General features: G+C 44.8%; 1 protein-coding gene and 1 pseudogene across 2 annotated transcripts; both read right to left on the bottom strand.

Moving 5' to 3' along the window:
- Positions 1-2,746: 2,746 nt before the first annotated feature.
- Positions 2,747-3,704, bottom strand: LOC127051095 (olfactory receptor 1009-like; annotated as a pseudogene).
- An 8,928-nt stretch (positions 3,705-12,632) lies between these two features.
- Positions 12,633-20,458, bottom strand: LOC127051078 (olfactory receptor 8U9-like). 2 transcript variants are annotated; one of them, XM_050952956.1, is made up of 2 exons: positions 20,450-20,458; positions 12,633-13,571 (listed from the first exon to the last, which is right to left on the bottom strand). In XM_050952956.1, exons 1-2 carry the CDS (start codon positions 20,456-20,458, stop codon positions 12,633-12,635), a joined length of 948 nt encoding a protein of 315 aa, XP_050808913.1. The 2 variants fall into 2 exon arrangements, with proteins under 2 accessions (XP_050808913.1, XP_050808914.1); XM_050952957.1 differs by lacking the exon at positions 20,450-20,458 and having other exon boundaries at positions 12,633-13,595.
- Positions 20,459-25,421: the final 4,963 nt, after the last annotated feature.

The raw sequence follows: 25,421 nt of genomic DNA, 5'->3' as shown, positions 1-25,421 counted from the left end.
CACCAATTGTGTCAATGGTACACATTTCTTCAGTCCCCACAACTTGGCCCATATAACATCCCTTCATTAGCTGCTTGATTTTGAGTGTTGGCAAGGCCTGATTCAAGGGACTTTTAGGTGTTTCCTTCTTTCATCAACAGGCCTTTTCGAGCTGCCCATCCTCTTTGATACAAAAATTGGGCAACCACTATATTAGTCAACAGTTTAGAGAGAAATGAACACTTCTGCAGTCCATTTGGCTGTCTCCTGTGCTAAGGAGGAACTTTTGTTTGGGTCGTAGCGGGACTGGGTGGGGAGGGATGGGAGGGTTGTGAAAAGGAAAGGAGGAAGGATGAAAACCTCCGCCACCTTAGTTGTGTATTTCAGGTTTTATACTTATTGATAGATTAAGTATAAAAACAAAAGACCTATGGTCTTCTGACAATAGGCCCGTGTACATGTGTTGAGGTAGGGTAGTTGTATGGACAGTGAGAAATCTGGCCCAATACAAAGTATCCCTGAACCACTCAGTTCTCTCCTTTTCATCAAGTCTCCTCTTAAATCAGACCCTTTCGCACTGTAGTTATACCTTTTAACTTTCCCTCCGTCCCTCTGCAATGGGACTTCAGTCTTATCACTGTTGCTTTCAGTCATTTCTCATGTCTCTTGTTTACCGGCCTGTATTATTTAATGTTGCAAAGTAGCTAGACTCACAGCTTGTGGAAGATCAAAATATAAAGTGTTAAATAAGACCAGACCAATGATAACTGAGGGACTTTTCAATGTGATGCTGTAGCGAAAAATGTAATTGTTCTCTGCAGATGCTGCTACAAAATATCTCCAAGCATGCCAGCACCCTCCTGATTCTTTTGCTAATTTTATTTATTTCTTATTTCTTATAGTCCATGAAACAGAGTTTAGGAATAGGAGCAGAAACAATGGGCTTCAACTGCAGCAAGGGAGGTTTAGGTTGGACATCAGGAAAAACTTCCTAACTATCTAGGTGGGTCAGCACTGGAATACGTTGTCCAGCAAGGTTGAGGAGTGTCCATCACTGGAGATTTTTAAGAACGAGTTAGACAAACACCTGTCAGGGATGCTCTAGATAATACTCAGTCATGCAATGAGTGCAGGGGACTAGAAGAGATGTCCTCGTAAGGTCCCCTCCAGTCCTATGATTCTATGATCTCACAAAGGGCCCTGCACTGGGGGATGGGGTGGGCTTGGGGAATGCCAGTTTATGCTTGACATTCAGCTCCACTGTAACCCCCACCACATGCACACACATAGTGCCCAGTGCTCACCAAACACACACAGAGAGACAGAGTGCCCACAACACACACACACAACCTGACACTGAGCTCGATCAGAATGCAGAATAATCTCTGCTGGGAAGCTGGGACAGCTGGAATATTTCCAATCGGCCTGAATAAAGTGAACCGAAGGGGATTCTGCTGCCCTGGCAGGGAGATAGGACTAGATTTCCCAACTGGTATTTTAGATCAGCAGCTTCTCTGAGGCCTGGTTTATGCTTAAAAATTAGATCAACCGAGCTCCGTCACACAGAGCTGGGAAACTTTTCATACTATGTTCGAGGCAGTTAGCTTGTACTGACTTTCAGTGTAATTCTTCCATGGACGTGGCTTAACTACATCAATGGAAAAACCCTTCCATCAGTGTGGAAAACCTCTACATGATGGTGCTGCTGCACATGATAGCTGAGTCAATGCACAAATGCGTTAAATACACTCCTAATGGTTTGTCCCAAAACAACATGTGTGTGGGCGGGGAGGATTTAGGTTCCGGTGGCAATGCAGACACCATAGGAGGCAATTGTGGTCCTTCCCTCTGTAATTTTTAGCCCAGTAATTGGGGTGCTCACCTGTGAGGTGGGAGACCTGGGTTGAATTCTCGCTTCTCTCCAGTGCTGGGCAAAGCCATGTGTGACACTGCACTCCATATGCTTTACTATTTCTATGTCTGGAGTTAGGAGAATAAGATATAAACTTGTAGACATATTAAGTGGAGGCCATTAAGGATACTTCAGAATCAATGAACTGTGAATGGCCCTGTTTACCTGCAAGCCTTCCAGTGTACATGAGGGGTAACCCAGGAAGAATGGAGACTGGGGTCTGACAGTGACATGTGACCATGTCACCAGATAGTGAAATCCATCTTGAAGCTGATACTATTCCAGAGGGGGCTGGAATTTCAAAGAAGGGTTTCCCGCCTTGGGGAAGTTCTATATCAAGTGGGGGAAGGCAAACAATGAGTGTCTTCAGCTGGCTTAAGACACGACCTCCCCACCCCACAAAGGGTGGGTAGGCAAAGGCTGGACCAAGGTCAGAAATTGCATCTGACCTGAAAAGTATTTTACATGAACTAACAAGTTAGGTGAGAAGATAACATCTGTAACTGATTTCTGAGTGTATTTTGCTTTGTAACTTAGTCTGATCTGTCTGTTATTACTTAAAACTATTTAAATTCTACTTTTCGTACTTAATAAAATCACTTTTGTTTATTTATAAACTCAGAATACACTGTGCACTTGGGTTTCCGGCATTTCCTGTGATGCTTCCTGTGTTTTGTCCACTGATCTGAGTTGGGGCCTGCAGACCTTTTAGGAAAACAAGCAAATTAATAATACTAACAATATAATAATGAACAATATGACCACGGGCTCTGTGAAATTACATTGCAATTGGATGAGAATTGAATTCACATGGTCCCACTCCGCATCACAAAACCAGTACAGAGTTAAACAGATTCAGGAATTGGTTAGGAGTTTATTCATTGCTCTTCTCAGGACGTCCTTCACCTCCGTGTTCCTCAGGCTGTAAATGAGGGGGTTCAACATTGGGATCACCAGCGTGTAAAACACTGAGGCCACTTTGTCTGTGTCCATGGAATAGCTGGAGGTGGGACGTAAATACACAAAGAGTTGGGTGCCATAAAGCAGGACCACCACAGTCAGGTGGAAAGAGCAGGTGGAGAAGGCTTTACACCAGCCCTCAGCAGAGCGGATCTTCAGGATGGTGGAGATGATATGGACATAGGAGAGGAGGACAGTTACAAGGCTGCCCACTATAATGCAGCTCATAAAAACAAACATCACCATATCATTGATGTGGGTGTCAGAGCAGGAGAGCGCCAACAGTGGGGGGATGTCAAGAAAGAAATGATTGATGATGTTGCAGCTGCAGAATGACAGCCGAAATATAAAATGTGTATATCATTGAATCTACAAACCCCACAACGTACACCCCAGCCACAATCCATTTACAACACTGCCTGGACATGGTGACCGTATACAGCAGGGGGTTACAGATGGCCACATAACGGTCATATGCCATCACAGCCAGCAAGAGGCACTCAACATCTGTAAAAACAGAGAGATTCATTTGCAAAGTGCAGGCAAAGTAAGGAATGCTTGTTTTCTCGGCTACGAAATTTAGCAGCATCTTAGGGGAAATAATCGAGGATAAGCAGAGGTCACAGAAAGACAAATTACTGAGGAAAAAGTACATGGGGGCGTGGAGTAGGGGGTCAATCTTGATTAACAAGATCATCCCTCCATTCCCCACCAGGGTGACACCATAAATCAGTAGGAACACCCCAAAGAGGGGGACCTGCAGCTCTGGACGATCTGTCAGTCCTGAGAGAATGAATTCAGTCACCTGCGAATGATTTCCCTTTTCCATCTCCTCTGAACAGAGATCAGGCAGCTACAGAGATATGGGCAGATGAATGGTGCAGAAAACCTGTCCCTTCTCTGTAATGAAGTAAATGAAGATAAATGGAGATCAGTTTCTTAATGGACATCAGTATCTGCTCAGGAAAGAGCTTCGTCCACAGAGCCAGATTTTCACAGCTTGTAATTCCAGGTGTTTGATAAGATGCACGGTGACATGCAGGTTAATCATTCCCCGCACGCAAACACTCCTGTTAACATATCCGAACAGTAAACAGTGACTTGTGACTCTGCTGTGAGATAATCAGTCTGAAGAGATTATTTCTTAGCTAAAGAAAGAGTGAGAGTCAAACTTTCCACTCACTTTGGGCAAGGTGAGCTCTGTGGCTTGGCATGTCGGGTTGGGATAACATTGCTCACTGTGCTAATTAAGCTTTTTGGCATTTACTTCAGCCTGTGTGAAAACCCAGAGACACAATGGAAAGCACTGGCTTCTGTGACTATGTAATTGGCTATTTTCTTGCAACCAAGGAGGTCGCTTCGTTAGCTGAAGGGGTAGGAACTGGGACTGAGGTGTTTAATGCTGGAGGTCTTGAATTCAATACCTGCTGAGCACCTTGGTGTCCTTGTGTGTGTGACTGTAATTCAGGACAATAGCACTTACCTGCTGCGAAGAGAGAGAGGGAGATGTGTTGGTGTTTCCCCATCATCAGAAACTGTCAGTTTCGAACATGCGGGAAGTTTTATACTGAGATGTGTGATCTGTGGGACATGATTCCAGAAGCAACTGGGAATACCTGAGCTCAGAGAGACACAACACCTAATTAATGGGTTCAGTGAACCAAAGCCACCCTTGATGTAACTCATGCCCTGGGGATTAATTTGACCAACATTTTCTTACTGTGTTATTAAATGATGCAATTTTTACCAGAGTTACGGAATATGAGGTTAGGGGTACATTTCATCCTGCTGTTTTCAGTGTAAGCCAGGTACTGCGTAGAGCTGATCCACAAAGGGGTTTTTTTTGTTTGTTTGTTTTTTGTGGAGACCAAAATCTTTTTGCTAAAAACTTAATATTTCGACTCAGAAATACCATGGGGGTGCCTCAGATATCACACACCAGCAATCTCTTCCATGGGCCAGGCTCCCTGGCTGGATTACATCCCCTCATTATGCATGATGGTCTCTCCTCTTGCTGAACTGCCCTGGAACTTCACCAGAGTCCCACAGCCATAGTTTGGGGAGGAGGAGAGTTTGATATTTTGATGGAAAGCTGACAATTTCCAGGGGAAAAATAATTTTATGGAAAAAAAAGTTGATTGAAAACCCAATTTCCCATAAAAAAAACTTCAGAAGTAAAACATTCAACCAGCCTTAGCAAGAAATTTGGATTCAAAGGAACAGAAAGTTAGAAACAGGTGAAACGTACTAATTGTTTGCAGCTGCAGCTGTTATCTTCCAAGTCATTCCTGGTTTCAGAATAACCTCATTGTCCTGGGACCAAGAAGTGGAATGAAAAACCTGTAAAATATGTAAGAGTACTCCAGATTATCTAGCTATTTATAGCATGCCAATCATCATGGCATCCTTTTTCCTCCTGAACTTCTCTGGTCATCACATAGTCTCCATAAATCAAAATGAGTGAACTTATCTTTCCTACTTTGCAAGGGAAGGTCATAGGATACCACAGTGATCAAAAATTTGGTTCTCTAAATAAATGTAAAAAATAAAATATCAGAATAACCTATGTATAAACAAAATGCAGCTGTTGCTTAATATTGTATGTAACAAAAGGTATAAATGCTTGCTGTAATTGTTTACATAAAAAAGCAAAAATTGTTTAGCTCTCTCCCTCCATGCAATTGCTAAAAATAATAAAGTATCTAATTTGCTGCACTCAACCAAAAAGTAAAAACTATGTTTTTCTCCAACACTTACTAGGTTATTCCCCAAAGTAGCAAAGATAGGTTTACTCACTGTGCTCGATGGAGACCGCATGATGACCAGAGAAGCTCAGGAGACCACAGCATGCAACGGACTTCTGCAATTCAGAAATCTATCCCTCTTGCATACATATTATCAATAAACTTTGTTTTATTGTTTTATCTAATCCAGTGTGTTTAAATAGAAGTGTCTGAGAAACTAAGTTGCATGCATGTTAGTGCTTCTAAAGAAATAATGGACAATGTAAATGTATAGTCCAGGAGAGGACTGGACAGCACAGGACTTACATTTCGGGAGGGAAATCAAAGACTGGAGTCTGTGTTGGGATTCCCTGGCAGTATAACTAAGGGTGGTGAGAGCCTAAGTGTAACGCAACTATTCCTGGCCAGGCTAAAATTACACACACATGCTCAGGGTGTGATTTGCCTGCTAGATGGTTGTTTGTGAGTGGCCCAGGTGGAAGCAAGGCATTGCAAGGTTGCAGGCACGTGTGACACAGCTGCTGATTAGTCTGGGTTGGACCCTGGTATGTCACAGCCACCAATCTAGAAAATATCCCAGTAACACCAAAGGTGTGGTGTTGACTGACAGTAGTGTTCGACTGACATGAAAGGGTGAGGTCACCAAAGGGATGGGCCCATGCACTGATCCATGGCTGCAGATGAACAAGGACATTGTGTTCATCACCTCCCCCCAAGGAGATCCATGGCAGGCCCAGTGATGACACTTCTCTTTCTCACTATGGCAGCAGAAATTATCCCCCAAGGGTGTTCAGGCTTGGCTGGTATTATCAATGCTTCAGGGCATGTTGATGTCCCCTTCTACTAAGTGGTGCCAACGTCTGAGGCATTGCAAGGCTGATTGTATTAGGAGGAAAAATTGATTATCCAAATCAGCTCTATTCTTTGTTATAATCCTTGGTGGATGAGTGTTAAAGAATGTGCTCAAAATCCCGCTTCCCTGAACACCAGTAGAAACAGCCAACCGCCAGAAATCTCTGTATTCAGAACCTCCCAAGTCTGTTACCCCAGGTCTGCGCCCAGGAAACACTATGCCCTTACTTTCTCTAGGAGTCATGCTCACAACTCCTCTTTCTGGCTTCTCTGCCTCCTGTGACCCAGAGTTGCCTCGGGCAGTCCTCATTGAAAATGCCAATGTCATGGCAGGCTGAAAAAAGGAGGATATTCCCCAAACTGGTGGTTAACACTGAAGATCTCTGCAGATGCTGCTACAAAGTATCCCCGAGCATGTCAGCTCCCTCTTGATTCTTTTCTTAATTTTATTTATTTCCTATAATTTATAGTCTGTGAAACAGAGTGTGACGTTGCACTCCATAATGCTCTATAGAAATATGGTAATGGCTTTAAATATGACATAATTGGAATATGATTTATGCTAGATAGGCCATGTAACATATCTCTGCAAAGGTTATTATCTACTGCAGGGGTCAGCAACCTTTCAGAAGTGCTGTGCCGAGTCATTATTTATTCACTCTGATTTAAGGTTCCGCGTGCCAGTAATACATTTTAACATTTTTAAAGGTCTTTTTCTATGTCTATAATAAATAATTAAACTATTGTTGTATGTAAAGTAAATAAGGTTTTTAAAATGTTTAAGAAGCTTCTTTTAAAATTAAATTAAAATGCATAAGAGCCCCCAGACCAGTGGCCAGGAACCGGGCAGCTTAGGTGCCGCCTTTGGCACAAGTGCCATAGGTTGCCTACCCCGATCTACTAGATACTTTCATCTTATTTGTATGCATGTATCATTTTTTTACTCCAGGTTATGAATATTGGCTGTGTACTTGTTTGAATTTAAGTAGCCTCAGTGAAGCAGTTGGTCAGCTTCTTGAGAAAAAACTATTCTCAGTAACTGTCCAATCAAGAAACACTTAAGCTAACAATGAACTTTGAGAGACGCCAACCCACATCTGAACTTTCCTGGGAACGTGGCATCGGCTTGTAGGGAACTGAGTCATTCATGGACATGTGACTTGCTCATATGACTCCAAACCTCCATCTTGGACCTGGATTCTGCAGAAGAGAGGGGAAGGGGTTTCCACCCACAAGAGAGAGACTATATAAACCCCTGGGGAAACCCCTCCATTTTGTCTTCAGGTGAGATACCCTCTCCACCCGAAGGAGATTCCTGAAAGAAACTGGAACAAAGGACAGTAACTTCAAGGGTGTGAGTGATTGCTGGACCCCAGACTAGGATTAAGTCTAGTCTGTGAAAGAGTCTTATTGGAACATCTCTGAGGGCCAGATTTACCTGCATTTAGTTTTTAGTGTATTAGGCTTAGGCTTTCATGTTCTTTTTTATTTTGTTTGGTAATTTACTTTGTTCTGTCTGTTATTACTTGGAACTGCTTAAATCCTACTTTTTGTATTTAATAAAATCACTTTTTACTTATTAATTAACCCAGAGTATGTATTAATACCTGGTCCCTTGCTGAGTGGGAATAGGCAACAGGTAACTCATTAAGCTGCTGCTTCTGAGGGCCAGGCTGCTTCCTCTTTCCACACCGGATTTGTAAAGGTTGCTTCTATACAGCCAAGCAGTGAGCATATGCATGCTGTTAAACTTAATGGGAAAGTACTCCTAGGATTGAGGGACATGAGTGCAGAGATTTCTGTGGTCAGGAGGGACCTGATCCATGAGAAGGATTTGTTGCCAGGGAAAATGGCAGAATTAGAGCTAGTGGGAGGTTACAAAGTCCTTGCACTTTTAGCTAAGGTACACATGGAAAGTGGTGATTTGCAAGCGGAGCAGACTGTTCCAACAGTGGCACACAATTTTGCATCATTTCTACTGGAGAATGATTTCTTTGATGTGGCAGAATCTGTCCCAGGGTTGCTTCCAGGAAGTCAGGGGACAGGGCCTGCCCTGGGGTGCACAGAAACATGTACCCCAAAGATGGAACTTGGGGTCCTGGTACCGCTGTAGTGGGAACAGATCCCAGGGACTCTGTAGCTGGAAGCAAGCCAAACCTGAGGGAAAGAGGGGGATTTTGCTGGCCTGTGAAGGGTCTGTCATAGCTGGTAGCTGTGAGCCCACAGCTGGACCAGGGTCACCTTCCCTTTTGGGGGACGCAGGAGTGTCTGACCCAGTGGGGAGCCCAGAGAGGCTGCTGTGTGGAAGGGAAAACTAAGACACACTGGGTGGGGAAATCTTTCACTCTGTACAAGGCAGTTAGCTTGTACTGATCCTCAGTGTAATTCTTCCATTGACCGAGCTACTGCCTGTCAGAGATATGGACTAACTACCTCGAAGGAAAAACCCTTCCATCAATGTGGAAAGCATTTCCACTATGGGGCTGCTGCACACCATAACTTTAGTATAGAAATTCCCTGAATTGATGGGAAAGTTTCCCCCTTTCCTACTCTTAAAGCTATTTTTTCTCCTTTTGGTAAATATGTTCAGAAAAGTTGAAATTTCTCCTCTAGGAATAATTTCTTCTTTCCCCTCCCATGAACAGCTCTCTGTCATTTCATTTAAAGGCTGAAGTGCTCTGAAACTAACTTGTTTGCCCGTGACTTGGTGGTATCTCTTTGTTTTTCCTCCCTTCGTTTACAATGCATTGAGAAGTAAGGAAGCAGTACCTGCTCTAAACTCTAAAATCAGACTTAGGGCCAAAACTTTCCGTTTGCTAACCACACCAACGTTACCCTTGATACCTCTGGATCTGCTTCCTTGAGGGGCAGAGGTTACATTTAGCTTTGATGACTTTGAGATTTACTCCCTGGAGCATCTTTGTTCCCAGGACAACAAGTGTGCACAGCATGTGCAATTAATGCTGTTGTGTCTTTCCTTGTGGAAGTGGAACACAGAGGGACAGAGCATCATCTGGTCTGGATTGCTGGCACTCCTGTGAGATGTTTTTAATATGATACAAAACTGAGGTGACTGTATTCCACTTCATTTGTTGATCACCTCTCCAAGTGTCTCTTTAAGTAATTTCCCAGCAGTGGGACACAAAGGTGTCTAGAAATGGGTGAATTTCTTCTGGACTAATGACTTATTGTTAAAAACCTGTACCGTTTAGATTGACCTGAAACTATTCACAAATATATTATAAGTACTCCTAGTAGGTTTGTCCCAAAACAATGTGTGTGTGTCTGGGGGGAGGATTTAGGGGCTGGTTGCAACACAGCCACTGTAGGTGGCGGCGGTGGTCCTTCCTGTTGTAATTTTTAGCCCAATAGTTGGGGCATTCACCTGTGAGGTGGGAGATCCGGGTTCAATTCCGCCTTCTCTTCAGTGCAGGGCAAAGCCACGTGTGACACTGCACTCCATATGCTTTATGAAAATATGCTTCTGAATATGACATAACTGGAATATGCTTTATGCTAAGTGCCCCATGTAACATATCATTATAAAGATCATAATCTACTAAGTGTGTTCATCTCATTTGTTTACATGGATTATTTATATGTCTGGAGTTAGGAGAACAAGATATAAATGTGTATTACTGATGTCAACATATTAAATGAAGGCCATTAATGGTGCTTCAGAATCAATGAACTGTGAATGGCTCTGTTTACTTGCAAGCCTTCCTGTGGGCCAACCCAGGAAGAATGTGACTGGTTGGATCACAGAAACCCCCTTGGGACTGCCAACTGATGTGCCAAGACTGCTTCTGCCCCTGCTTTTCCTGCCAATTTGGGACTCCAGAACCCTGCCTGGATGTGCCAGACACACTTGCCAGCTACAAACACAGACCCAGGTCTCAACCGGGTCCCACAAACTTCAGGCTTAACTGAAAGCAGCTAAAGAAGTTTTCCTGTCTCTAACACTCAGATGCTCAACTCCCAATGGGATCCAAATAGCAAATAAATCCATTTTACCCTGTATAAAGCTTATACAGGGTAAACTACTGAATTGGTTGCCCTCTATAACACTTATAGATAGATTTACATAGTTGTTTGCCCCCTACTCCCTCAGGTATTAATACATACTCTGGGTTAAATAATAAATAAAAAGTGATTTTATTAAATACAGAAAGTAGAATTTAAGTGGTTCCAAGGAGTAACAGAGAGAACAAAGTGAATTACCAAGCAAAATAAAATAGGACACGGAAATCTATGCCTAATACAGTAAGAAAACTGAATACAGATAAAACCTCTTCAAAGGAGTTCCAATAAGCTTCCTTTCACAGATTAGTCTCCTTCTAGTCTGGGTCCAGCAATCACTCACACCCCTTGTGGTTACTGTGCTTTGTTCTAGTTTCTTTAAGGTATCCTTTTTGGAGTGGAGCCAGCTGAAGACAAAATGGAGGGTCTTCCAGGGGGTTAAATCAACTTTCTCTTGTGGGTAGATACCCCTCCCTCCCCCTGCATAGAATCCCAGTTCCAAAATGGAGTTTTGGAGTCATGTGGGCAAGTCACATGTCCACACATGACTGAGTTCCTCACCAGCCAAGCCACACTCCTGGGAAAGCTCAGATATGATTGGCGTCTCCAAGTTTATTGTTGGCTTAAGTGGTTCTTGACTGGGCACCTAATGAGAATAGTCTTTGCCCAGGAAGCTGACCAGCTGCTTCACTGAGGGTATTTAAAATTAAGCAAGTACCTAGCCAATATTCATAACTTTGAATACAAAAATTATACATGCATACAAATAGGAGGAATGTATTTAGCAGACCATAACCTTTGCAGAGATATGTTACAGTCCATATGTAGCATAAAACATATTTCAGTCACATAATATTTACATTCATAAGTATATTTCCATAAAGAATTATGGGGTCCAACATCACACTCGGGTCTTACAGTGACATGTGACCATGTCACCTGATACTGAAATCCATCTTGAAACTGGTACTTTTCTAGACGGAGTTGGAATTCAAAACAAAGGGATGTTCATATAAAGCGGGGAAGGCAAACAATGAGTGTCTTCAGCTTGTTAAAGAGACTACCTCTCCACCGCGCAAAGATACCTGAAAGCACCTGGAAACAAAAGGACTGTAGCCACAGGGGTTTGGGAAAACTGGCTGGGTCCAGACCAGAAAAGGCCTCTGCCTGAGAAGGATTTTACCTGGAGTAACAACTGGGGTGAGAAGTTAACATTTGTAACTGATTTCTAAGTGTATAAAGCTTAGCATTGCGTGTTTTGCTTTATTTTGCTTTGTGATTTACTTTGTTATGTCTGTTACTATTTAAAACCAATCAAATCCTACTTTTTATACTTAATAAAATCACTTTTGTTTATTTATAAACTCAATGTAAGCAATTGTGATTAGGGGGCAAACAGTTGTACATATATCTCTCTTGCAGTGATACAGAGGGCAAACATTTATCATTTTACCCTGTATAAGTTTTATAGAAAGTAAAATGGATTTATTTGGGGTTTAGATCCCTTTGGGAGTTGGGTGCCTGCGTGATGGAGATGTGTATCCTGCTGAGCTGGTTTCAGTCTAGATCTGCAGTTTTGGGGGTGTGGGGCCCAGACCCTTGGTCTCTTTTGCAATAGGCTAGCTTGTCTGACTCAACAAGACAGGATTCAGAGGACCAAGCTGGAAGGGAAAATAGGATCAGAGGAAATTTAAGAACATCAGGTGACAGTCCCAATGGGGGTCTCTGAGACTGAACCTGTCACACTATGCACTTAGGTTTCCTGCATTTTCAAAAAGCATCCCAGCTCCTGAGGGATGTGCTATTCCAGTCTCGGTTGCTCTCAGTCTCTCCTTTCAAACTTAGATAAATAGACAGATAGATAGATAGATAATCATTGGAACAGAGACATGAAGTTGAGTATCTCACCCTCTAAGTGGAAACCTCTATCTACCAGCCTATAGAATAATTCTTTCTTTCTGGACATGTGAGTCTTCCTCTGTTTTGACCACTGATCTGAGTTGGGGCCTGCAGACCTTGTTGGAATACTAACAAATTAATAATAATAACAATAGAATAATGAACAATACTCCTAAGGGCTCTGCAAAATTACATTGCAATTGGATGGGAATTGAACTCACCTGTTTCCACTCCACATCACTAAACCAGTAAAGAGTTAAAGAGATTCAAGAATTGGTTAGGAGTTTATTCATTGCTCTCCTCAGGGCATCCTTCACCTCAGTGTTCCTCAGGCTGTAGATGAAGGGGTTCAACATGGGGATCATCAGTGTGTAAAACACTGAGGCCACTTTGTCTGTGTCCATGGAATAGCTGGAGATGGGACTTAAATACACGAAAAGTTGGGTGCCATAAAACAGGACCACCACAGTCAAATGGAAAGAGCAGGTGGAGAAGGCTTTGTGCCTGCCCTCGGCAGAGTGGATCTTCAGGATGGTAGAGATGATATAGGCATAGGAGAGGAGGACAGTCACAAAGCTGATCACCTGAATGCAGCACGTGGAAGCAAAGATCACAATCTCATTGATGCAGGTGTCAGAGCAGGAGAGCAACAACAGTGGGGGGATGTCACAGAAGAAATGATTGATGATGTTGGAGCTGCAGAATGACAGCCGAAATGTAAGCAATGTGTGTATCATTGAATCCACCACCCCCACAGCGTACACCCCAGCCACCAGCCTTTTACAAAGCTGCCTGGACATGGTGACTCTATAGAGCAGTGGGTTACAGATGGTCACATAACGGTCATACGCCATCACAGCCAGCAAGAGGCACACAACATCTGCAAAAGCGATAGATAGAGACATTTGCACAGCGCAGGCAGTGTAAGAAATGCTTTTCCTCTCGGCTAAGAAATTCAGCAGCATTTTAGGGGAAATTATTGAGGAAAAGCAGAGATCACAGAAAGATAAATTACTGAGGAAAAAGTACATGGGGGTGCGGAGTCGGGGATCAATCATGATTAACAAGATCATCCCTCCATTCCCCACCAGGGTGATACCATACATCGGTAGGAACACCCCAAAGAGGGGGGCCTGCAGCTCTGGACGATCTGTCAGTCCTGAGAGAATGAACTCAGTCACCTGCGAGTGATTTCCCTTTTCCATCTCCTCTGAACAGAGATCAGGCAGCTACAGAGATGTGGGCAGGTGGTTGGTTCGGAAAACCTGTCCCTTCTCTGTAATGAAGTAAGTGAAGATAAATGGAGATCAGTTTCTCAATGGACATCAGTACTCGTTCAGGGAAGGGCTCAGTCCACAGAGCCAGATGTTCACAGCTGGTCATTCCAGTTGTGTGATAAAATAGACACTGTGTAAATATAATGACACACAGGTTACTCATGCTCCACACACGAACACTCCCATTCACTAATCCAAGCAGCAAGTAGTGACTTGTGAATCTGCTGTAAGAGAATCATGGTGAAAATTGTTTCAGTCTGAAGAGATTATTTGTAAGCTCAAAAAGCGGTGAGAATAGAGGAGTCTCAATCTTTCTACCATCTTTGGGCAAGGGGAGCTTTGTGGCTTGGCATGTCGGTTTGGGGTAAGTCTTGCTTACAGTGTAAATTCAGTTTTTTGGCATTTACTTTAGCCTGTATTAGAACCCACAGATACAATGGAAAGAACTGACTTCTGTATCTATTTAATTGCCTATTTTTTCCAACCAAGGAGGTCATTCCTTTAGCTGAAGGGGTAGGAATTGGAAATGAGGCTTTTAGTGCTGGAGGTCTTGAATTCAATACCTGCTGATCATCATGGTGTCTCTGTGTGTGTGTGACTGTAATTCAGGACAATAGCACTTACCTGCTGAGAAGAGAGAGAGGGATGTGTTGGTGTTTCCCCATTAATAGAAACTGCTAATTTGGAGCGTTCGGGAAGTTTTATACTGAGATGTGTGATCTGTGGGACATGATTCCTGAAGTAACTGGGAATACCTGAGCTCAGAGAGTCATAACACCTAATTAATGTGTTCAGTGAACCAAAGCCACCTTGGTGTAATTGGTGCCCTGGGGATTAATTTGACCTACTCTTCCTTACTGTGTTATTAAATGATGCAATTTCTACCAGAGTTACAGAGTATGAGGTTAGGGGTAGATTTCATCCTGCTGTTTTCAGTGCAATTTGGGTATTGTGTAGAGCTGATCAACAAAGGGTTATTTTTTTGAGGAGACCGAAATCTTTTTGAATCTTCATTTCTTCACTATGGAAGCAGAAATTATCCCACATAGTGTTCAGACTTTCCTGGTATCATCAGTGCTCCAGGACATGTTGGTACCCCCTTCTAAGTGGTGCCAACCTGTGAGGCATTGCAGGGTGTGGTGGAGTAGGGGCTGTCTGTGTGGGGAATGGGAGAGCAGGGGAGGACTTTAGGGGATGGACGATACCGGAGCCTGTAACCTGAGCTAGGTAAGGGAGGGGAAAGGTCAACACCTTTGCCTGGGAAGGGGGACAAAGGAAGGGAGTGGCAGGAGGGAAGCAGTTTGAGTTTGGGCTTGGGGCTGGGTGGGCAGAATTCAGGGTATCCTAGCAGGATCCAAGCACCCTGAAAGCCCAGAAGGACTCGATGGAGGGGTCCTGACTGTGCCTGCAAGCTCTGCTGTAACCTGTGTTCCTGTTGTCCAATAAACCTTCTGTGTTACTGGCTGGCTAAGAGTCACTGTGGGTCCCAGGAAGAGGGGTGCAGGACTGGACTCCCCACACTCCATGACACAGGGTTGATTGTATTAGGAGGAAAAATTGAAGATCCATGTCAGCTCTATTCTTTAGTATAATCTGTGGGAGAGGGTTACAAAGAATATGCACAAAGTCCTGCTTCTCTGAACACCAGTAGAAATAACACAGCCAGCAATCTTTGTATTCTGAAGCGCCCAAGTCTGTCACTCCTGGTCTGTACCCAGGAAACACTATGCCCCTACTTCCTCTAGGAGTCATGCTCATAACTCCTCCACCTGGCTTCTCTGCCTCCTGTGACCCGGAGGTGCCTGGGCAGTCCTCAGTGAAAATGCCAAGGTCAGGGCAGGCTGCAAAAAGGAGGATACTCTCCAAACTCATGGCTAACAGAGTGTGACATTGCACCCCATAATTCTTTATAGAAATATGCTCATGGCTGGAAATATGACATAACTGTAATATATTTTATACTAGATAGGCCATGTAACAGATCTCTGAAAAGGTTATGATCTACTGGATATATTCATCCTATTTGCATGCATGTATTATTTTTTACTCAAAGTTATGAATATTGGCTAGCTAACCCGCTTTGCCTCCAGCATTTATAATAGTGTTAAATATATAAAAAAGTGTTTTCAATTTATAAGGGAGGGTCGAACTTAGAGGTTTGCTATGTGAAAGGGATCACTAGTACACATTTTGAGAACCACTGAATTAACCCCTCTCCCCTGAAGTCTCGGGGAATACAGGGGAGGTGGGGGGTCTCCCTTGGTAGGGTTGGGAAGGAGGTAGGTGGTGTAGGATATTGCTCTTCTCATGTGATCCCTTCCTCAGTGGCTAATTTTAAATGAAGCTAACCTCCCCTGACATGAATCTCCCTATGGCACTGAAATTAAATATAGACTATAATTTGGCATTTGAGAAGTGAAAGGGACGGTAGCCCGAATGGAAAAGCTAACAGCTTGGCTCTTCTGCAAGCCTCAAACTGCTGAATGAGCTTTAGGGTAGGGAAGGCTGTGCCTCCCAAACAGCCTGACCCTGTTCCCTATCGACCCCCACCCACTTCCTGACCCCAACTGCCCGCCCCCCCTCAGAATCCCCGACCTATCCTGCTCCTTGCCCCCTCACCCTCCCCTAGAGACCCCACCACCACCACCCTGGGACCCAACCCCTGCTTGCTGTCCCTGACTTCCCCAACCCCTATCCACGCCCCCCCCCCGCTGAGTCCTGAAAAACCCCTGAAATGCCTACAATCCAACCCCCCTATTCTCTGTCCTCTGACCCCTCCCTGTCCCCTGACTGTCCCCGGGACTCCCTGCCCCTTATCCAACCCCCCCGGCCCCGGTCTTTTACCGCCGGCTCTCCCCTCACCCGGAGCCTCAGCGCATTGCATCCAGGAGCGCCACTGAACAGCTGCAGCATGGCTCTGGCAGGGCTCCTGAGCTCCTCCCTGCTCAGAGCGGCGTGGTAAGGGGACAGGGCTGTGAACTCCGGGCTGAGTGGAGGGAACTCCGGCCCCGCCAGAGCCACGCTGCAGCTGTTCAGGGGCACTCCTGGATGCGCTGAGGCTCCAGCAGAGGGGAGGAGGTGGGGTCGGGCCAGGGCGGGAGCCTCACTCATTCTCTTGGGGTCCCCTGCGGAGTCCGGGGCCTGAGGCAAATTGCCCCACTTGCCCTCCCCTCTGGGTGGCCCTGCCTTTTCTAGGATAGACTAAGCCTCAACACATAGCTTTTTCCATTATTGGTCATTTATGCCTCATCACGCCAGGCTTTGTAATTTTCTATGTGGAGAGGTTTTAAAAGAGAAATGTTCCATTAAACCCGGAAACACCAAGATTCCAGCAAATTAAAAGTTCTATGGGAGCATTTTCACAGGGAAAACTTTCTGAGTGAATGTAACATACTAGCTTAATGAGCCCTGCCCCCTTCTAGTGGCTGGTCCCTAGAGAAGATAAAAATCTACTACGAAGACCAGCAAAAGAAATTGCTATGTTCTCAAGGGGTATGGGGCTGTGCTTTGGTGCTGAAGGTCTTGGGTCCGATAAACAATTGGGACACACAGTTTTGATGCAGGACGTGTTTTCCAGGCCTGGGGATTTGTGCACAGCTAAGTTTCTAGGGGAGTAGATGCCTGCTAATGGTCACATTATTCGTGCTTGAATGTGCAGGGTTAAGGAGACAGTGCAAGGGAAGTTCCCACTGCAGTGAGCAGTAGATCAGGCATAACTGCATTTGTTTTGCTTTCTGAGTCCAAGCATCGCTCCCTGCTAATCCCCTTTTGGCTGTGATCTATTCCCCAAAAGGGGGGGAGCAGCAGTGGGGAGATAGGGTCATGTTCCTCCTCCCTCTTAGAAGGCAGTAGAGATGACTGGACCTGGACAGGAGGAGGTGCTGTTCCCTTTGGGCCTGCTGTCAGCCCCACTGATGTTAATAGGTCTATTGATTTCATATCTGGACCCCATTGATTTCAATGTGTATTAGGCACCTAAATACCTGTAAAGATCTGGGCTGGCTGTGCCGAACAGGCACAGTCGGGGCCCGCCCAATGCAAGGAATAGCCTAGCTCTTCCTTTGCTTCTATCAAATCTATTGTCCCCACTGGAGGGTGTTGCTGCGAGTTTACCAGTCTCTTCTAGTGAGGGACCATGAGCGCACAGGTCAGTGCGGTGGACCTTCCAAGCCTTAGGCCCTTGGTGGGTTCTCTGTCCCTTGGTGGGTGCCCATTAAATACTTCACTTTCTGAGAGCCTTGGGTGCTTTACTGCTCAGCTTACAACTTCTCATCCTCAGCTTCTGGCCCTGCTCTCAGGCTGCCTGCTACTTGTTCTCCTCTTCCACAGCCAGCTCCCAGGCTGCTGCCTCTGGCCAGCCACTGCCCATTCTCAGCAGCTCGCTGGCTGACCCTGATCCTCTTCTGCCCTCTGGGTGTTACTGCCTTACCTGTTCACATAGACCCCTCTACTGTCACAATGCAGAATGTGGGTAGAGACTGTGTTCTCTGGTGGTCATACACGAATCAGATCCCCTCCCAGAATGAGCTGTGGCCCAATCCTTTTCCTCCAGCTAATTCTGGGGTGGGGTGGGCGGTGGGGCCTGACCATGAGACAGCAGGTTCATTACATTATCTCTAGGGCCCAACACCATAACACAGGCTCCCACTCCTGTCCCCGGACACTCTCTGCTCCACATTTCCTCATCTGTGTGATGCCTCTCGGATGCACAAAGGTAGTGTGGGAGCAGAGAAATTCAGTGCACTCAAATACAACGAGGAGTCCTGTGGCACAGTAGGCGTAAGCTTTCGTAGGCGGGTAGTGTAGACATACCCTTGGAGTGTCACACTCTTTGTAGGTTATGTTGCTCCAATATCATTTTCAAAAGGTTTTTGGGCACTTAGAAATGTAAATACTATTCACTGTCAAAATCTCATTGATGGGGAGCAGGGACATGAACTCACCTCATCTAACAGGCTAGCACCCTAAATGTTGCTCTAGCCAGTCCCCAGCCTCCAATTGTGTGTTTGCCCCACTACAGCTCATCTCTCTGCCCTGCCACAGGCACCCCAAATGCTAGGCTATCTACCCTCTCCACTAAAGTGTCTTGGTACAGATTGTGTATGTGTGTGTGCGGGCACATATCCTACATATTTAATGTAATGGAAACCAAGGTGATGCAAATTAGCATTTGATGCAGTGCTGGGGGCATGTGTGGGAATCCTGCAGATTAGAGATGAGCTGGACAGGACTGGAATGCCAGGGGATCCAGGAATAGAAATAGAAATGCCAGGAAGGTTGCTACAGATGAGAAATGAAGTGCACTGTCTATTTGGGGAGTGGGTGGATTTTCAAAATGTTCTTTTCTGTCTTTAGTAACTGGTTTTAATTTTTTTTTTTATTCCGCTCTGAATTCATCCAAATAGTTACAAATCCAGAGGCTTCTCTTTGCATTATTTTTAAACAGGAAATTAAGTCAGTACACGGTGGGTCCATATATTTTAAGGCCAGAAAAGGTTATGATTATCAGATAGTCTCGTGTCCTGCATGCCACAAGTCAGAATATTCCAATCATTCCTGCAGCAAAGGGAATTATTCTATCCTATGGGAGAGCCTGTTTCATAACCTGTGGCTGTGATAGCAGTTTCAGTTTAAAACATGTTTATTCTGTCCATATTCTTTCACTGTTTTCCCATGGTATTAAGGTGGATCCAATCAAGATGTGTCTGTCCTGGTCTACAAGATCTGGACAGAGGGCATGTGGGCTATAGAGAGACGTGGATATGTAGGCTGACATTAGTAGAAGTAATAGTAATATTTCACTGATATTAATATAGTCACTGCAACACCAGTTTTGAATTTCAAATGTATCTTCTGTGCAGTTTTGCAGTTACAAATCAAATAACACTGCTCTACAGCCAAAATACTTCTGAAATAAATGTAGTCCAACTTTACTAATTCTGGGTCACTGAGAATGAAAATGATGCTTAAAATTGTTGATTGGCTCTAGTTTTCAAGGTATGCTATTGGGTCAGTATATATGACCCTTGACTTGAGAATGGCGGAGGATAAGTGAGTTATAAAGGGAAGGGATCTCAATTTAAACCAGAAATGATTAAAATACATCTTTGACTGGATCTATGAATAAATCTGTGACTGGGTTTGGACAGTCCTTGCTTTTTAGGCAAAACAATGAATGATGCAATCTGAAGCTGGTATTGCATCATACATGATATGAATTGTATCATGTTATTCCTAGAAGTCATGGATGATGCAATCATAACGAAGCTTACATCACTCTGCTGAACAAATTGCCCTATATCAGCTCTAGAAATCATACAGTGTCATGCTCTCTTATTTGTCAGTGTTTGATTTTGCAAAGGGACACATTTCTGTTTAGCCAAAGTGAGCAGAGATGCCTCGTACTTGTGTGAACAGTGCAGATAACTTCTGCTATGTTTGTGGTGAAGTGACTTTTGCATCACAAAAGCGCAGTATAACCACTATGGTTAAGAAAGCCTATCATCTTTACTTTGGCTGCAAAATTGGAGATCAGGACACGAGGTGGGCCCCACACATATGCTGCAACACTTGTGCAACAAATCTTCGCCACTGGTTGAAGAGGAAAAGGAGGAAATCTATGCCTTTTGCAGTGCCAATGATTTGGAGAGAGCCAACAGATCATACCAGCAATTGTTACTTCTGCGTGGTGCCTCCAGTTGGGAAAGGTGTGTCAAAGAAGAAAAAGTGGACTGTGCATTATCCAAACATTCCATCAGCTATACGCCCAGTACCCCATGGAGAAGGACTGCCGGTTCCTGATGCACCAGAATCATTTTCACTTGAGTCAGACGAGGAAGAGGAAGAGGATGAAACTTCTGGTCCTGAACCATCAATGTCACAGGACCCACATTTTTTCCCATCCTCCTCCTCTGAACCACACCTCATAACAGAAGGTGAACTGAATGACCTTGTCAGGGATTTGGAACTACCCAAGAGTAAGGCAGAGCTGTTTGGCTCCAGACTACAGCAGTGGAATCTCCTGGCAGGCTATCAGGGCAAATGGAGCCCATCACTGCTTGCAGACTATTGCTGGACAGTGACAAGAGATGCTCCATTTAATGAATACAAGAGACAAGCCAAGAAGCACTGAGTAGACACTGAATAGGACTAAACTATGTACATAATAGTTTTTTGCCTTTTGTTTCATAATAAATTTTATTTATATAACCCTTTTGCTGATTTTTAAAGTGTTACATAAACAGGACAGGTGAAATATTATCATGTAAAGCAACCATAAGCACATGAAAAGACCTAGGTTTACAATTTATGATTAAAACTCTACTATCTACACAATATACATAGACATAAAATGTAAAAACTTAAATATCTTAGAAACAGTAACCAATCAGTTGTTTTAATTGTTATATTTGAATTCAGCACATCAAAATACATAATAAATATCACATTTTATCTCTGAAGCAGACGACTTCTCAAAAATTGTAGACCAGTGTAATTAGTTTCTGTCTTTGTATGTTCCCTCTTAGGGAATTCTCTGCTGGTTATTTCCTTAATTCCCCTATGAGGAAGAAGGCAATGCACCTTGGCAATTATGCGTGCTGGTTCAAATAATCACCCTGGCAACAAAAAAAATGCAAATTCCAGGGAGGTTACATCTCCAGGTGCCTCAATCTCAGGACCTGAGGCGATAAATTTAGTGTAATTGACCCATCTCTCCAGAAACGGTATTAGCTTCTGATCATGTTAATAAGCTCCCAGTGGGCATGATTAGAAAGTCTGTGCCTGCCAAACTGAGATTGGGTAACTTGGCAAGAAAGTTTGGAAGTGTGGCTAAAATGGGTCCACTGTGTATCATTAAAATCTGAATGGGTTTCAGAGACATTGCAAACATTCTTTAAAATTAGCAGGGCAGAAGCTACATTGTTGCAGAAGACACTCCCATGCTTCCCAGGTCACCCTCAGCAGTGAAATAACTTCCAGGATGAACCCAGCCTGTGGAAAATGTGGGGACAGTGTAGAGTATAGGAGTCCCCTGCAGCTGTTGGCTCTCCCCAGGACACAGGATCCCAGAGAACAATACAACCCTAGAACAATCAGTTCCCCCTACCCCTGTAGTTACTCACCATTTTGGGGCTTTTGTGGGTTATGTGCACTCTCCTTGGGACAGGCAGTTTGTGCTATTGTGTGCACTGTGCTTCTCTTTAAGTTCGGCCAAATCATTGTTCCATCTGGAGTGAACAATGCTGCCTCTGTAAAATGTTGCATTTTGGCTTTACAGGTGCAAACTTGAGATCCCAGCCATCCTTGTAATCAAGGGCAGAAAGGCTGTGCAGCCTCAGGGAGGGCCGTAAAGAAGCAAGGAGGACCTTCTGCATGAATCATGCAGCAGTCCCTTACTGAAAATCAAAAAGTGCAGGAGTGGCTGGGAGCGAAAGGAGGGTCTGCCAGCAAAATGTGGCTCGCCGGCAAGGAACCACGGAGCAGCTCCTAATCATCATGAAGCACCAAGCGAACTCGATGCAGGCGCTCATAGCACTGCATATGAAGCAGATCCGCGCCTCCTTCCCCCCTTGCAGGCCTTGTCCCAAAACTCTTTCCCTTGCACCCCCATGTCACCATCAACACACTTTCCCCAACATCCGGTTTCTTATCACCACCAGCTGCCTCCAACACCTTTAGTTTTACTGCCCAGCCCTGCAAACAACAACCCTTACCCACTGCACTCAAAGCCCATCGCCATGCATTTTAGCTAGCCTGAAGTGCAGCACTCATTGCACGGCACTCCAGACGGGAAGGTTTACTATGCTAAGGACATACGCAAATCTGTGATTGGCCCGTTCCCCACGCCACCCCCTTTTTTCCTCCCACACAGCACAGATGTGTCATGCCAAGTGTGTTTCTCCAGCAGTTGTGTTTCTTTTCAATTATTGCATTAAGTAAAAGATACAGTAGCCCAGGAAAGCAATAGGCACTGCTCGTCAGTGCATCATACACAGCAAGCACAGATACCTAGTAGCATTGGAACCACTTCACTTCACTCCTGTGCAGGGCACCAAACGTTACTCGTGGCTTTCAGCATCGAATTGCTCCCTCAAGGCATCCCTAATCCTTATGGCCCCGTGCTGGGCCTCTCTAATAGCCCTGCTCTCTGGCTGTTCAAATTCAGTCTCTACATGTTGAACCTCAGTTTCCATGCCTGAGCGAAGCTTTCTCCCTTCCCTTCACAAATGTTATGAAGGGTACAGCACGTGGCTATAACCGTGGGGATGTTGTCTTTGGCCAGGTCCAACTTCCCATACAGACAGTGCCAACAGGCCTTTAAACAGCCGAAAGCACTCAACAGCCATTCGCCACCAACTCGGCCTGTTGCTGAACCGCTCCTTGCTGCTGTCAAGGCTCCCTGTGTATGGTTTCATGAGCCATAGCATTAAAGGGTTGGTGGGGTCTCTAAGGATCACAATGGGCATTTTGACTTCTCCTACAGAGATCTTCTGGTCCGGGAAGAAAGTCCCGGCTTGCAGCTTCCTGAAAAGCCCTGTGTTCCAAAAGATGCGTGCGTCATGCACCTTTCCAGACCAGCCTGTGTTAATGTCTGTGAAAAGCCCATGGTGATCCACAAGCACCTGGAGAACCATAGAGAAATACACCTTCCGATTTATGTACTCGAAGGCTAGGGGTCTGGTGCCAAAATGAGAATATGCATGCCATCTATCGCCTCTCCACAGTTAGGGAAACCCATTTGTGCAAAGCCAGCCACAATGTCATGCATGTTCCCCAGAGTCACAGTTCTTCTGAGCAGGATGCGATTAATGGTCCAGAATCAACACAATTCCAGTGGTTGACTTGCCGACTCCGAACTGGTTAGTGACTGATCAGTAGCTGTCTGCAGTTGTCAACTTCCAGATTGCAATCACTATGCACTTCTCCACGGGCAGGGCATCTCTCAATCTCGTGTCCTTGCACCGCAGGATGGGGGTGAGCTGAGTGCACAGTCCCATAAAAGTGTCTTTCCTCACCCGAAAGTCCTGCAGCCACTGCTTGTCATCCCAGACTTGCATGACGATGTGATCCCATCACTCAGTTCTTATTTCCCAAGCCTCAAAGTGGGGTTCCACAGTGGTGAGCATGTCCATAAGTGCCACAAGCAATCTCGTGTCGTATGCGTCATGGGAGTCGACATCCTTGTCAAACTCCTCACTATCACTTTGTAGCTTAAGGAGTAACTCGACTGCAATTCGTGACATGCTGGCGAGACCCATCAGCATATTGCTCAGCAGTTCGGGATCCATTCCTGCAGATCGAAAGGGAAGACAAAGCCTGCAGTACAAAAACCACTGAAAGATGGCACCAAATGTGGACAGAAGTATAGGGATTGCTGGGATGTGAAGTGATGCACCACGGGGCAGTGGAACAGGATCCAGGATGCCCTGCGCCCCCCTCCCCTTCCCACTAGCCTCAGTGCCAGAATGGGAAGAGGTGCTTTGTGGGATAGCTGCCCATAATGCACCACTTTGAATGCCACTGCAAGTGCAGCAAATGTGGCCACACCACTGCGCTTGCAGCTGTCAGTTTGAACACATGTCAGTGCTTTCCCTGTTGCTGTCTCTGAGGGCTGCTTTAACTCCTGGCACTCTACATCTGCAAGTCTAGACAAAGCCTTAGGCTTAACTAAACTAGGTTTCTAAAAACTTAGCTTTGCTAGAAGAGCACAAAACGGCCAGAGCAATCTGATGAATCTGGCCCACAGTTCTCAGACCGTGGAGAATAAATGTAGAGGCATGTTTGGCAAAGATAAGATTGTCTAACATCTGTCACACTGCCCAGGCTATTTCATCACTCTGAGCACTCCTGCCCTTCATACATCCTCTTGTATGGGACTCGTACAGCTCACTTCGCCTGACAGAACAATTGACAATACGGTTTTATCCCTGGTTGTGGCACTAAAGCCCCTGGCTAGGAGAGAGCACTGAGAGATACACAAACTAGGGACAATGTTTTGAGTAGACAACGTGAGTGAATTTGATTTTATAATAAACGACATTCAAATATGTAAGAAACTTCAACATAAAAAGTACTTTGTAGTAAAAACTGTGGGCCATAATCACTTCCAGCGTAACTCCAGATGAACCCAGCAGAGCCGCCTCTTAGATGAACTTGGCTCAGTGACAAAAATATAAACAAATGTGCAAATGAGACTGTCATTTTGGCACCATTTTTAACGCCATCAATTTTGCCCTTAGTAAGCACTTGAGCCATAACAAGGACTGTTCATTTTGTGAGCAAAACCACACAGGTGCTGCCATCTAGGCTTCAGGTCTCCTACCCTTTAGGTGGGCCAAACCTGACAGAGGCTTCTATACAGGTTTATGGCCTAATAGTTTTTACATAAGCAGTAACACATCACAGATATTACCAGGTTGGTTGTGACCCAAGAATCTTTAGGTCAGCAATGTTTCACCGGTAATTCCAGTGTAGTTGGAGTGGCACAAGCGGCCGAAAGGGGTAGCCACCGCAAGTACACATCAATCCAAAATGCTAGGCATGTAGTTTTGGTGGCTAGCTCCTCATGCCGCCCAAGTTACATTCTATAGACATACCTTGCAGGTGAGCAATAACCCATGGGAAATGCCAATTAGGACTTTGGTTGCATAATGCTACACAGGTATTGCCTGGAAGGCATGTGGTCTAATAATACTGAGATGAGCAATGGCACTCAGGTAGTGCCATGGAGGCATATGGCATAATAATCTTTAGATGAGCAATGATACAAAATTACTT

Source organism: Gopherus flavomarginatus, chromosome 5 (genome assembly GCF_025201925.1).
Source record: "Gopherus flavomarginatus isolate rGopFla2 chromosome 5, rGopFla2.mat.asm, whole genome shotgun sequence".
Lineage (NCBI taxonomy): Eukaryota > Metazoa > Chordata > Testudines > Testudinidae > Gopherus > Gopherus flavomarginatus.
Note: the sequence above shows the minus strand (reverse complement) of the source record. Positions and strands in the feature narration are given on the sequence as shown.